Genomic DNA, 15,847 nt, shown 5'->3' on the forward strand with positions numbered 1-15,847 from the left:
TTTGTGTATAAAGTAACTGTGGACCTTAGGGTGTTTCCCTGGCTCTGGCTGCCATCTAGTGTTTTGTCAGGCACGGTGAAGCACGGCTTAGTTTGAGACCATGTGAATCTCCTCTGACACCATTCGTGTACACAGACAGGATAAATGGTACAGCTCCACCTCTCTAAGGGACAGCAGAGGAGGAAGCTTTAACACAGCAAGTGGAGGAAGAGCTGCTATGACATTAGTTGCCAAGAATTTAACGTAGCGCCACTTCCTCTGTTAGCAGCCTCACATGATTACTAATATGGTTTGAAAATGTAAATTTTGATTTTCCACTGCTTAAAAACGGGGCAGATTTCTATTCTTCACTACTGCTGTTGCATTTTGTGCTTCTTTTAATTTAATTTAAATGAGTGTACTGATGTCCTGATTCTTAACTGAAGAAACGTCAGTGTAGGAAAAAAAATAATCTCAGTGTAAAATTCTTGACCACTACTGTGCAAACCAAGTGCAAGTATGACACACAATGTATAACCTCAGCTTAATGTAGTAACAGCATTCATTGGCATAGGTGATAAGCTTTTGGAACAGGATGGACCTACACCATCATTTCTAGCATCTTACCAGCCTGAATTGTGATAGGAAATAATTTCTGCTCTACCATGGGAGACAACCTCCAACAGGCAAGAGTTTGTAGCTTTTTACAGTGGCACAATGTGCTCTCAGCTGAGTGTGTTCCTCCAGTTTGCTTGTTCTGGATGCTGCATGTGGCTTTGAAGTGTGGCAGTTTTGTTTGCCCTGTTGTTGCAGCAGGCAGACAGCAGGTACTGAGGACATTTCCAAAGATTCCCGCTGATTTTGGGAAGCCACAGAACTGAGCGTGAAGGTTGTGCAAACTGAGGAGCGATGTGACAGACTTACATTCACCACCACTTCTGGTGCAGGATAGGCACTAAGCCAGAGGCTGAACAGATTATGTTGTCCTGGAGATGTGGCTGGCTCTGGCAGAGGCTCTTGAGGTGTCACATCACCAACAATAACCTTCTGATGCCTGGAGCTTGCACAAACGATGGAAGCCATGCCAGCTGCTGTAAATCCAACGGCAATGCGCTGCTGGAGAGTTGCCTGTCAGCACTGTAACAGCAGGATCAGGCTTGTGAAGCAATTACTTCACTCACAGGTAATTAACAGAGCTGAATTAGCAGCTGGGTTTGAGAGGATGGGAAGCTCAGGAAAAGAAAGAGATCTCCTGTGCTGAAGTTGCTTCATACTGAGTTCACAGGTTGACATTTTGTGTCTGGTCAGTGTGTCTATCTAGGTCAGCCGTAGGCATTAGACTCTGCAGAAGCTCTTTAAAACCATAGCTTTTGGTCACAGATATTAGGAATAATGATCCATATTTGACTTGTTAGCGAAACAAAAAAAAGCGATTCTTCAGAGCTGCTTAACAGGGCTGGAAAAAAGCCTGAAGCATCTTTCACTTTAGCAACATTTTACACTGGGAAAAGCTCTGAAGCATTAAATTTACCAGAACTCCCCGCTTTGAAGTACAGAAGCTCTGTGGCTTGTCATAGACGACTATCACAAGTGCCCATTCTACTCTGGTCTTGTGAAACCCTCACCTGGAGTGCTGCATTCTGCTCTGGGGCCCCCAGCATAAGGACATGGACCTGCTGGAGCACCTCACCTACAAAGACAGGCTGAGGGAGTTGGGGTTAATTACCCTAGACAAGAGAAGGCTCTGGGGAGGCCTTACAGCGGCCTTCCAATACCTGAAGGGGGCCTGCAGGAAAGCTGGGGAGGGACTCCGTGTCAGAGGGTAGAGTGATAGGACAAGGGGGAATGGCTTTAAACTAAAATAGTGGAGGTTTAGATTAGATAACAGGAAGAAATTCTTCACTCAGAGGGTGGTGAGGCCCTGGCACAGGCTGCCCAGAGAAGCTGTGGATGCCCCATCCCTGGAGGTGCCCAAGGCCAGGCTGGATGAGGCTTTGGGCAACCTGGGCTGGTGGGAGGTGTCCCTGCCCGTGGCAGGAGGTTGGAACCAGATGATCTTTAAGTTCCCTTCCAACCCAAACCATTCTATGATTCTATACATGGTAACTAGTTTTCCTTTCTGATTGTCTGATGTGAATTGCTCAGCTAAAGCTACCTTGTAAGTATATAACCTTATATTAAATTATATTTTTAGATGATTAACAATTTTAAGATTATTAACTTTGTCACTCTTTCAGAACGAAATAGGTGCTTTATTGTTTTGCACATTCTGGGAATATCTCATATAAAATATCTCAAAAGCATTTTGATTACACAGTGATCATAACTTCTCCATGTTACTACAACTTTTGCCAAAATTGCACACTAGCACAGATCTAGAAAGATAATGCCTCTACACAACAACTACATTCAGGTGTCCTTTCACATCAACTACATTCAGGTGTCCTTTCACATAACCAAAAGAAGCGGTCACATATTAGATGAAGACTTGTTTGAGAGAATTACATTTTACCAAAGTAGGGAACAGGGATTCCTGATCCCCCTGTAAGGGAGACTGAAGTTAAAAAGAAAGCAGACAATTCATAAATTACCATTTATGGACTCCAAAAATAGACAATTAAATTAGCCTGGTCTTCAGTGTGATCAGTGAGAAAGCAAAGATGGGAAATGGCACTTTAAACATCCTCCTTCAAAGAGCATTAGGACAATTAATGATGAGAAAGCCACATGCTTCAACCAGCTGAGTGCCTCAGAAACAAATCATAAGCAAGGTATCTGCAAGGTTTGAGCTCTGAGGACTGACATCATTACTGTTCTGTTATCTCATAGGAAGATGTTCAAATAGTCTCCCTAAAAACCTGGTGCAGGTGTATACACAACCCCGCATCTGTAAAGGCTCCACAGCTCATGATCTTTGTGTATCAGAGCCTAAGAAGAAAAAGTGTTCAATTCAGAGAAAGCTTTAAGCCCCAAAAACCAGCTTGTTGGGACCCTGCAACAAATTATGAATCATACTTTTCTTCCTAGTAGCTGGTATGGTGCTGTGTTCTGGATTTAGGATAAGAATAATGCTGATAACACACTCCAATGTTTCAGTTGTTGCTGAGCAGTGCTTGCACAGACCCAAGGACTGTTTGGCTTCACACATCACCCTGTCAGCAGGCAGGCTGGGAGTGCACAAGGGGACGCAACCTGGGCAGCTGATGCCAACTGAACAAAGGGGTGTCTCATAACATATGGCGACATGCTGAACAATATGAATTGTTCAGTATATTTATTTATCATGATTATTTTCCCTTCCTCTGTTGTTCTGGTGAACTGACGTTATTCCAACACGTAAGTTCTACCTTTTACTTCTCAGTTCTCTAGCCAAGCCCCATGTGAGCAAACAGCTGTGTGGTGCTTAGTTGCTTGCTGGGTTAAACCACATCACCACCTCATTATTTTTTTTCTTATTTATTCTTTTTAAGGTATGCCTCCATTTCACAAATTATTAGTTTAAAAAATAAGTTCTGCAGGATTTGCTCTACCACAGAAATGGTATAATAAACATACTTCAAGAAATAATGATGATCCCACATCATTTACAGCAATAAAGTTACAGTGAAATGTTCAAACAGTTCCTGTCCTTGTCAAATAGTTACTTTAGAAGTTTGTTTTTTTTTGACAAGACCTTCAAGTATCAGGCAATTGCTGATCTCATTCGTATTAATCATTTGGCATTAGATACAATTTCAAATTAAATATTTCTGAAAAATCTGCATGAAAAATATCACCACACATAGAAGACTCAAATTTACAGTAAGAGAGCTGTTGGATCTTACTAGACAGAGAACATTATTTTCCAAAATAAAAGTAGTGGGACAGCAGTACAAGAAGACAGGTTTTCTAAAGCATTGCTGTGATTTCACTGGACCATCACTATAATATAATTTTCTTTTGGAAACCTCAGACACAAAAATCAGTCTAAAAATTGAGCTAAGTTAAATAATTTTTAAAGTGCATTAATTAACCAGTAGGCTGATATTTTTAAATACAAAAATGCAAAGAATCCGTTTTAGAAGTTTAGAACAATGAACACATAGTATACTAACACCTTCAGATTTATAAACACTTTAGGTTTATATACACTTCTTTTGTGCCTGTACACAATGGAAACCTGATCGTGCTTGGTCACTGTTTTTATAACTTACAAAAAGATGTAAAAAACCTGGACTATTGGCTTACTGTTTGCCAAATGAGTTGCTGCAAATTCTCTTGAACTTTAAGGATTCCTTAGATTTTGAAACACATTCATCCATGGAGAAACACAAACAAGATTAATGGCTGTTATAACTGCCAAGAATAAGACCAAGGACCTAGTATGAGCTGATTTCAAAGGACAAATGCAAATCATACTTCATCGTAATTTGGAGGAAGTCCATTTGCTGAGAGGAGATGTGCTCTGAACTTATTCTTGAGAGAATCATGTGTTTTTTGGCACAATATTATTTTTCCAACTGTAATGAATTTGCAAGTGTACTGGCCACATACGAGGCAGAAGAATATATTGTATATAATAAGAAACCATAAGAAAGGTAGAACTAAAACAAAGACAGGCAACAAAGGCTTTAAATTAGAGTCAAAACTACACGCAACTAAAAAGGTCTGGAAATGCATGAACCATCTCTAGAAAATACATAACAACGCTGATAACACTGAAGAAAGCAACCATCAGAAGGAGGGATAGAGAGTGGAAAACAGTACTGCCTTGATCTTTTTGGGTTTGGGATCAGGTGTCATTATGTGGTGTTTAGCCAGTGAATTTTGTTTTGTCACTTACGGAACTATACATCAAAGAGTCTCTTGCTACGTCTTCCAGTGTAGCATAAAACTTGAAAATTGTAGCTTTACCTATATGTTTCTTTTCATAAATCTATGTGTGATTGTGATGTGAAATAGAATAGCTAGCAGTAAAAGCTTACTTAGATGTTGGTCCAATCTCAAAACACTACTTCCCATCATGAACTACCAGTACTGAAAGACTACCATCTATTTATCTACCTTTTTATCAGGTTTAAGGTGTAGAACAGCCACCACATAACAGAGACAACCATTGCATAATTACATTTAAGGCATAGTTTTGGTATTCAATTAGTTGCATCATCCCTTTTCAGAGGGATTATTTGAAGTGCTTTGGCTATTCTCTCAGCAATAGCTCGACTACTTGCTGCAATTATTCTTCGAGACATCAAGTCAAATGGTCCACCTAAAAATAAAAACAAGCAAAGTAACTATCTTATGGCTGGAGAAAAATTAGAAGTTGGTAAGAAAATGAGCAGTTAAAAAAAAAAAAAAAAAGGCATAAATGATTCAGGACCAAGTTCTGCTCCTGGATAAAAATGCATTTAACTCTAAAGAAATAGTATATGAACTATATTTAAGTTTTCTTCAGTATGTTTACTGCCTTTTTTTTTTCCAGGTACTTAGCCAAGAGGGTAAAAGGTTGCATTGTAGATTAAGAAAATTAAATTGAGTCTCTCCATTAACTGGATGAGAACTCTTGTTCAGTAGTTGTAACTCAGATGATTGAAAAACCTCTCTGCCATTTCAGCTGTCTTTTGCTCCAAATTAGCTATTTAAAAGGATGACAGAGTATCATGCATTCCCCCTGTATTTACCTGATACATCTAGGAGAACACCACCTGCTTCAGTAATAATGATTCCAGCCCCTGCCATATCCCAGCAGTGAATCCCCATTTCATAATAGGCATCAGCTCCACCCGTTGCCACAAGGCACATGTTCACAGCTGCTGTACCAACAGCTCTAATCCTAAAGGAGACATAGTTGGTTTTTAGTTGAGAACAGTTTGTAAGAAAGTCACAATGTCTGTGTACACAGCACAGAACACAAAAGCATCATATGCAAATGAAGTGAGATAGAGAAAATGCGATTGAATGCTGCAGTGAAACAAGTATGTGGAACTAAAGTCCCAATTATTTTTTTAGTAGCTTGAACAGCTCTGTGAGTATAGCAAATTTCCAGAAATAACATGTATAAATTTCATTAAATAATTTGGTTTAGAGCAAAAATAAATCTTGAATAACTTCTTAACCTAAAAAAACATATTATGGAAGATACCTACCCATGAAACAATAAGAGATATTGTACTTTACTTTTTGAATACAAGAATTCAGGTTGAGGGCATATTGTTCTCTAACTGCAAAAGCAGTTACTTCAGTTTTTCTGGAGATGCTCAGTACGCATGTTTGACTTGCAAAATATACTAGCAGCAGTAATCATAAAAATTAAATTACATAGTATAAATTCAGTCTGGATAGCGATCAAAGCATTGTTGGAGTTCCAAATACCAATTTATTTTGGAAATGTTGATGTAATTAATAAGCGACTTGTACAAATAATTATAATCACCAGTAAAATTTACATTAAAATGTAACTGTACAGCTTCTTGCTGCGACTTGCTAAGCAACTTAAATTTACTTTAATATATTTACTTTTTAGAAGTAAAATACCAAAGTTGAACCGAAAACACTACTAAAACGTATTCCCTACTTGTAATTTAACATATATTCTTTAACAACATCAGGAACCTTTTGAAAGTACAAACCGTCCAAATGTTAGATGTTAAAACAAGAATCCTGAGAATCTCAGCATAGAACTACAAATGCTTTTAGATTAGAAATGTGAGTAGAATTCATTGAACAACAGAAAACTGTCTACTGAAACTACCTTTTTACAAAGTAATTTGTGGAAATATAGGCTTCAGCTTATCTGTAAAAGAGCGAACATGGAATGCACTGAAGTAAGACCAGTTTGTAGGTAATTTAAATTACTTCAACAAATTCAAAACACTGATATAGCACTGAAATAAAAAAAGGGAGATCTACTTTTGTCTTCTATATTAAAAAAAATAAAAAATGATAGTCATAACTACTGGGAAAGAGAACTAAAACCTAATACAGCTGCTTTAATCTAACATAACTGCTCCAGTTTTACTCCATGTGTATGTCAAAATAATGCATTTTTTTTAACCTACAAAATACAGTACTTTTTAGTCCTGCAAACCCAAGTATGCTTCAGTTCTCACTACTATCTGATTGTTAGGGTTTTCTTATCTGTGTCCCAGCCTGAAAAAAAGTTGCAACACACTTAGTTTCTCTGCAGAAGCTACTAGACAATAACATTTAGATCACATTTCACTTTTGCGTTGTTATATGGAATGTAACTGACCCATCCTAAAAATGACAGTATATAGCACTATCAGTAAAGATCAAAAATAAACAGTATCTTACCCATGAATAGGAATACTGAGAAGTCTTTCCATGTTAGAAAGAATTATTTTTATAGTCTCTGGATCACGATTAGATCCCAATTCTGTTACTACAAGGGATTTTGTGATGTCTGGAAAAGAAATTAAAAAAAATTACTTTTCCAACAGTACAACTTGGTTACTTAATTACAGTTATTATGCAGGTTAAACTTGAACAGAGTTTATGTCGTTGCTTTCTTATACAACGAAATAACAGTAAAGTATTTTAGTGTTAATATTATATATACTGGATGTAAGTATCTTTTTCTACAGGTACAAGGGCAGGATAAAATTAAATAAAGCCAACAAAGCTTGAGATGGTTCAACTGTGTACATCCATTAATTTATGCCATTTATTAAATTAAATTCTACTGCTAGAAAAAGTTTTAACAGTTTTCAGATTTTTAAAAGCCCCCCATTTTACGTGTGGATTTTGTTTTGCATACGGTATAGTATACTACAGTGACACTAATTTACACCCATGCTAGTTCACACCTGGAAGAAGTCAATTTTTTTTTTTTTTTGATAGATTTGTTACAGTTTCTAAAGAACAAATGCAGAGTGATTAGACGCATAGGGAATAAAATAAATAATTACGAAAAAAAAACAAAGACACACAAGGAATAAGATCTTCAACCGCTGACTGCTGATCTTGCAAAGATCATAAGCACAATAAATGCGTAAAAGAGAACATAAAAAGGTGTTTCTCAAACTTGAACAACCCATAGTCAAAAAAGCCTATCTTTGCAAAGAAAAACATGGATATATTCAAGTTTTTTAGCACAAGCCTAAAAGTGTGGAGGCATCACTTTCAAAATAAATGGAATTATTATTAGAAAAAAATAAAATTAAAAATAAAAAACTTTGTTCCACTTACCTTGTTGGCCTGATACTTGCAGTTTCTGACCATTGCAAAATGCACCTTTTCCTTTTCTGGCAGTATACATCTTGTCTTCTACACAACTATACACAATTCCAAACTCTATCTGCAAGATAAAGATACCTTAAGGTTGGTGCCTTTTTTTCCCCCTTCCTTTCTTCCTATTTAATGTAAAAATAAGAATCTTAGTAATAACTAGAAACAAGAAATTAATTGCTTTTGCTTGATTAGATAATAAGTAATAAAAAGTATACCTTTTTGTTTACAACAAAGCCAATTGAAACTGCCACAAACGGAAACCTACAAAACAAAATATTTCACTAATTTATAGTGAGATACTATACTTTTATTACCATGCTTATGCTTAACAAAAATGATGCTTGCTTAAATGTAACATATTTGAAAAAGAAACACGGGAAATGTAGGAAACACTGGTTTTCTGGGATTTGCACCATTTACTACAAAAATAGACTCAACAACACTATTTACCACTGCAAATACCAACTTTTCCACTCACTGAAGTTAGGCACATTGCATCTGGGCTTAGGGACTGTTACTATTTTACAGCCAAAGAACACAAGGAAGCCTCTATGCTACTAACAGTTGTTTTTAGAGGCAACAAACTGTCTGGCCAAAATGGTCTCATCAGAATAAGCAAGTCATCTCCCCTTCCTCCCCTCTCTATCAAAGCAATACAGAAGATATTGATATGAGAAGGGAGAATGCAGAGGAAAGAAGGAAGGCAGTGCAAGTGTATACAACATAATGGGCTGCTTCCCAGTGTTGCTAAGTCTTTTAACGGTCTACCAATTTTTTAATTTTATTTTACAATTTATGGTTCCAAAGAATTTGCTTTAATTATCCTCTGCAAAATTACAGACTTAAGTTCTTTTCTTTTGCAGCTTTATAAACATGTTATTTAGTAGGATTCAAGACCAGTTTAAAGCTGTGGCCCACACAGTAACAGTCATTTCAAAATGAGAATCGAGTATGTTCAGAAAAGCTCACCAGTGCCAAAATTTAGCATGTTTCAAAGTTGAGGGAATAGGCAATTGTCATTACCCTGAAATTACAGTCATCACCCTAATGAAAAATACCACTAGGCAGTCACTGTTGATAATTCTGCTTTCTTTTATGGCAGCAGCTCATAGTTCTCAGTGAATTTGTGATTTGTTAGAAATCAGCACTGGGAACTGTTATTGCCTCTCACCAAAACCTCTCTGAAGATGCAACTCAGAATTCTGACTCATGCTGCTTTACTTTTAAAAATCTGTTCATCTATCTTTGGCACCTGTGCCAAAAGATAGTGAACCAGCACTGTACGGGTCTCACGTGGAATTTCTGCTCTTGGTTACAGTGAGACTACCATAATCATCACAGAAGTACAAAAATGGTAACAGGAGGTTTGGACAATGTCTCTCAGTAAATTCCAAGAACCAATTTGTAACCATTAACAATTACACGATATCTCTTTTAAAACTATTTAAAAGTTAAAAAGTGTTACTTTCCTGAAACTGAAGAAAGAAAAGTGTTTATCAGTTAAGCAGCTAACATAAAAACAAGGAAGGTAAACCTGTGTACGAAGTTGGTAGTTCCATCAATAGGGTCTATAATCCATGTGGGGTTATCTGTTAAAATGCTGCCCTCCCCAGCAGCAACAGATTCTTCTCCGATGAAGCTGAAGTAGCAAATGCATTAAAAAGATACAAAGAGATTCTTTAAAAAGTCTGAGTCACTGTATTGTCCTTGAAATTACAATTCTTAAAGTGAGATGGAGGTTTTTGCACCATCAGTGCAATACGTAAGAAGCTGAGAAATGCAGAACTTAGCTGGAAAGCACCAACTGCATCTGACCAAGCTTGCATTGAAATTTGTAATGTAAGAAATGAACCTCAAATGTGGGGAAATAAACATTATGTTTTAATATCCCTTACCAGAATTTACCATTAAGAACACTTAAGTTTTCATATTTTTTCCAGTAACGAAATCATTCATTTTTGGCTAGAATACTTGCATCTATTTATACCTTTCAGTTACTTTGTGCTATAAAGCACAGGGTTTTGCCTGTATTTTAACTGAAGAAAGCTACTGTGGTCAAGTACCGGTGGTTAGACCGCTGCTGTAACTGCTAGTCTGATTTCAACCCAAATACGACAGAAAGTTACAGAGTCTCAGAACTGTTTATTTTTACAAGTTCTGTGAAAAAGGTAACTTGGTAAAGGTATGAATTCCAAATCAGAGCTCTTCCTGAAGAAGAGCATAGTGCATGATCAAACTAAAATATTTTAAAATGTTTATCAACGTCATAGAAGCTTATTTCATGGCTATTACACACATCTGTAAGCTTAAACTGATTTGGTCAGGTTACTGACATCTTTCATCACTTTAGTTCTTCTAGCCCCATACATATTATGTTTCACATATACTGCTACATTAAGAAAATTTCCAGGGTAATCCAAGAAAAATTAGCAAATCTGTTAAAAAATATAGAAATTAGTATTTTGTAGGATAGACTCCCAGTTACGCAGAATCAGAAGAGCCTGCCTTCTTTCAGGGACATCTGATTTTCTATACTATATGAGATTTGCCAGAGGTACACCCAGTACCATGGAAGCCATCCAGCTTGGACTGTGAGTGTCTGCTAGTTTCAACAGCCAACAGCAAGAAATTTGGTACCTTGGGGCCACCCTTGATTCTCCAACATAAACCATCAAGAAGTTATTTACAGCTGGCTCAGTCTGAAGTGTCTCTCAGCATGAGCCTTGAGCAGGGCTAAACTTATGTCACTAGACATATGTGGATGCCCTGTTTTGTTACTATATTTCTCTAACTTAATGACAAAATTAGTGAGCAATTAATTTAGAAGAATTTGGAAAAAAATACTTCTTTAAAACACTTAATATATTAAGACTAAGGGAGATTTCTATAATTTTCCAGCACGACAATGATAATGAAATTTTACCAACCAAAGTCATACGTTTTCCATTTTGTCACCTCTTTACTTCTAACAAAAATGTACTGATGAGAAGCCATACCTGTGAGAAGGATACTTTTCTTTTATCAAAGAAATAATGAAGTTTTCTACTTTTTGATCAGTTTCAGTCACTAGATCTACAGGTGAACTTTTAGTCATAATGGATTTTTCTTCTTTGAGTGCTCCACAGATTATCTGTTAACAAATGGAGAGAAGAAAAAAAAAAAAAGCTTTCTTCATTAGCAGTACAAAAAATTAGTTTTCATAAGAATTTGAGCATCATTGCCATAACCATAGCGTTCTGTACTGCGCATACGAAAACACAAACAGTGACAAAACCTGGATTTAATTGCAGGAGCTGCGACTCACCATTGCATTTTTCTCCAGTCCCTATTTTGCACAAACTTCTACATGACCTTTACACTGGTACATGAAGTTGAGCTTTATTTTGTTAGAACAAGTAGTGAATTTATGAATTTAAATACCACAGTGTTGAATGAAACACTTAGGACTGAGATTACATCATGCATTTTTAAGTAGGCCTTGCATTTATGATCTTAAAATCGTCAGAATCAGCTTGAATAAGTACCCATGCCTCACAGCCCAGAAAATGATTTTACTGTAATTTAGAAAGTTTTTCTGGAGGAAGACTTTAATAGGACAACATTCTGCAGAGTTTACACCTGCAGGGGACAGAATTAGTATATGGACCATCTTCTCTGGCTGCAAACAGACGTACCAAACAACCACCACGAATAACTGAACATTTGCTAACCACACTTACGACAAGGGTGTGTTGAAATGTGGAAGCTATTTCTTGTTCTAAGCCATCTGAGACTGAGAAACAGTAAAGTACTGCCACTTCTTTCTTACAGATGTATAACAGTCTTCATAAAGAGAAAACAATATGATATCTTGTGCCAACAAAACAAGACACCACTGTATAAAGCTGACTGAGGTGTTCACAAAAAAGACTGTCAACAGCTTTTAAGTGCTCAAAAAGTAGGGGGGACGGTATGGATTAAGGGATAAAACAGATGCTCTTTGTTTATCACTATTCAGAAATTATTATTATTTTTTTTAAAGACCTACTTAAGAAATAAAAGATACTCCTTAGTCTTTATCAGCCTCTGGTCCAAAGAAAGATGCAAAATTGTTTTTTTGAATTAATCAATCTGAAAACATAAAAGACGCTCTAATCTTGAGTTTGAATATCATTGAACAATTGTGCTATTTAAAAAAAAAAAAAAAACCTCCTCAGAAGAATATCTCAACAACAAAGCTACATACACAGCTTCAATAAATAACATTATTAGTTATACATAGTTTATCCTTACCTCCCCAGCTTTTCTTGCTAAAGTAACTGCATAATCCATACATTCTTGCCAAGGATCCGCCATGTTTTCTTTGATATATAAACCTACCAAAAGGACATATACAAAAATTATTATGACTTTAAACTTTTTTTTTTTTTTTTTTTTTTTTAATAAATTCCACTTCTTTTACTCCCCCTGTTCTGGACTGCAATGTTTTCTCCTGAATACAGAATACAGAAGTATGTCCTTGTCTTTACCCTAGAAAAATGAATTTCAAAAATATGAAAATTTTTGTGTAAGTTACACGATGTTTTCTACACTTTGTGATTATAAAGGTGTAACATAAAAACATTATCAAGTACAGAACCTCAAAAGACAGTGCATATACGGGATTCTACATTTAGATACTGACCTCAATGCATACGAATGCTTTGAAAAGTAAGTGTGGTTACAGACAAGCACATTTTTAGATACAGTGTACAACCCAGGGTCTGTTTGTTTAAAAATAGTAGAATCTTCACTGTAATTTACTACAAGACTGTTGACACACAGCTTAGTCTATTTTTAAGTGTGGTTTAAATGAATGTAACTACCCCAAATTAGAAGGGAATAACCCCCCCAATTTATTTTTTGATGTTTATTCTGCTATGCTTTTAGACTTTTATTCCAAACACAAATATGAAATGGTTTTGATTCTACGTAAAAAAGCAGGATCCCACAGTCATTTTAAAGTATTATCTATGTTTTTGAGCATTATTAAATAATACAAACTACTACTAATTCATGCATGTCTATCTGGCACAAGCTAGGTGAAATACAAATCTGCATATCATACATTGCGTCTGACACACCCACCACAGAACCACAAGTTCATTCGATGCCACAAGGGCATTCTGAACTTTGCAGGTTTGTTTCCTGTTTGCAACCCAGCCCTTTCATAAGCCTTCCAGATAACTTCCTACTTCAGCGGTATCGTCTCTGAGATGGGATGACCCAGCCAACAGTTGTGTAACGCCTGCAGATGTGCTCATAAAAAATAGCACTGGGAAGTATCAAAAAGTAAGTAAATGCAATCGCCATGACCCATGAGCCCCCAGTCTGACCACCCTGATCTAATGGTCTTTGCCTCTCTGGACTGGAGCTGGCTGATTTTTAAGGTCCCTTCAAACTGAGCCATTGCATGGCTCCGCACAGCCCTCTGAGCACGGACAGGGTCTGTCGTGACAGGCACCCTCGAGTGCCTCGACACCCAGCACCATTACACAGCCTCACGTACCGGAGGGAAAGTAGGCAATTACATGTAGAAACTCGTCAGAACAGCATTATACACACATTCTAGCTAAACACCGCCACTTGCAATTACAAGAAGGATCTTCACCCAGCTCACTCTCGCCCCGTGACAGCTGCGTCCCGCAAGCTCAGACCCGCACGGAGAGCGGCGGCAGAGCAGCCACCGGTCCACGCAGAGCACGGGGCACCGGCACCCAGCCGCCCCAAAGGCTCACAGGGCTCCGAAGGGCTCCCCAAGGGTTCCCGAAGCCGAGCCGGCAGGGCTGGAAGCGCAAAGCGCCGCTCAGCCGCGGGGGGGGGGGGGGTCAGCGCGCCCACAAAATGGCGGCCGGGGGGCTCGGGGCTCACCTGGCCTGGCAGCGCGCCCCGAAATGGCGGCCAGGGGCTCGGGGCTCACCGCGCCTCAGGGCACCGCCGCTCGCTGTCAGCGCGCTGCCGGGGTGGCACTGCGCATGCGCGCCCGGCGGAGGCGGGGCTAGCCCTGCCCCTACACGGCAGGCGCCGGGTTCTGCTGCGCATGCGCGGGGTGGGAGCGGGAACTGCCTTGAGGCGGGTGTGAGGTGGGGTGCAGTGCCCGCCGCTGGGGCGGTGCGGGTCACAGTGCCTGCAAAGGGGCAGTCAGGCAGGGGCTATTCTTCCTCCTTACGTCTTGATTTTCCCCTGAAAGCCGTGAAACGGCCTCTTTTGCTTCCTCTCTGGCTCCCCCTACCGCCAGGTCTGGTGGTCAGGTTAACATCAAACCAGCAAACTGAAACACCACTGAAGTACCATACATTTCTAAAATACACAGTAAACGCTAACTTATTTTCCAGAAAAATAGCTTTCAAACAATGTTTGTTTGTTTGTTTGTTTAATAGCAGTTCGAAGTCTGCATTTTCGCGGTGACTGTAATAAAAGTGGTACAGAGGGGGAAACAAAGATCATTGCTTGCCATTGTAAGGTTGAATGAACAAATCCTCAATTTTCTGTGAAGTCTTTGAATCCTGTTGTCCTTCATCTAGTAAAGATAAAACACTGAGGCATTCTCTTCATAGGATCACCTGATCATACAATCACAGAGTGATTTGGGTTGCAGGGGGCTTTGATCTCATCTGCTTCCAACCCCTTGCCATGGGCAAGGACATCTCCCACCAGACCAGGTTGCCACAATGGTCCTAGTCACTTCACCTTTCCATGTTTCATCCTTCCCATTTTGTAAACAGGCATAGTCATAGAGAACTTTATCGGTATATAACAGTCTTTAAAGAACTGCACAAATACATTTTTTTTTTTTTTTTTGCATAACTATTTTGGACATCATTCTCTGTAAGATTATAGTAAATGCGTAGAGCCAACTCAAAGAGTTACTTTGGCTGTGATTCAGCTTTTGTTGAGACAAGCTTCCAAGCATGCGTCATTACACACCACACAGAACTGCAAGAGTATTTTTAATGTGGCTTTTTTTAGTGTTAATGGCATACTGACCATCACAGCAAGTTTTACAAGCTCCATAAGGGTATTTCAAATTCTGCATTGATATAAAAATCACCATAATTAAAACAAAAATGCCTGAAATTATCTCCTTGTGAGTGTAAGAATTTACCTAATCCATATCACAGCAAAATGGTAATTTCCATTCCAGATGAAAGAAAACCTTGTTTTTCATGCAAGAGGCTGCCTATGAGAATTGAGCTGCAGGGCTATGTATTTTTACATGACAGCTGACAAGCAAGATAAACAGAGGTGATCTGTTGACAAAAGTCTTCAGACCAGACAGATTGCACTCCAGGGCACACACTTTTATGTCTTTCTAAAAGACATGCAAAAGGAAAGTGATGCAAATAAAAGTGTGAGACAGAACTTTCTGCTTTCTCAGTGTGATGTGGTATTGTTTGCTTTGTCATTGCCCAGCTGATCTAACAGGTAACATACCCAAGCAGAGTCAAGCATTTAAAACAAATCTAGGTCTTTCCAAACTTCGTTGTGTATGTCACCAATACATGCAAAGAAATCTTGTGTGTGAAATGGCACAAGGCTAGGATCTGCGACCAACAGCACCCTCAGTGGTATAATGTTTGCAAAGCCCTGACCTGCATTCGCTGAAAGTATATAGCTAAAT

General features: G+C 38.3%; 1 protein-coding gene across 1 annotated transcript; it reads right to left on the minus strand.

Annotated features, from left to right (window-relative positions):
* Positions 1–2,216: 2,216 nt before the first annotated feature.
* IMPA1 (inositol monophosphatase 1) lies at positions 2,217–14,187 on the minus strand. Its single transcript, XM_082754290.1, has 9 exons — positions 14,098–14,187; positions 12,481–12,563; positions 11,205–11,338; positions 9,743–9,847; positions 8,424–8,469; positions 8,167–8,275; positions 7,273–7,381; positions 5,640–5,791; positions 2,217–5,227 (listed from the first exon to the last, which is right to left on the minus strand). The coding sequence occupies exons 2-9, from the start codon at positions 12,541–12,543 to the stop codon at positions 5,109–5,111; spliced, it is 837 nt and encodes a 278-aa protein (XP_082610416.1). The 5' UTR covers positions 12,544–12,563; positions 14,098–14,187; the 3' UTR covers positions 2,217–5,108.
* Positions 14,188–15,847: the final 1,660 nt, after the last annotated feature.

This window comes from Aythya marila, assembly GCF_965140915.1.
Source record: "Aythya marila genome assembly, chromosome: 2".
Lineage (NCBI taxonomy): Eukaryota > Metazoa > Chordata > Aves > Anseriformes > Anatidae > Aythya > Aythya marila.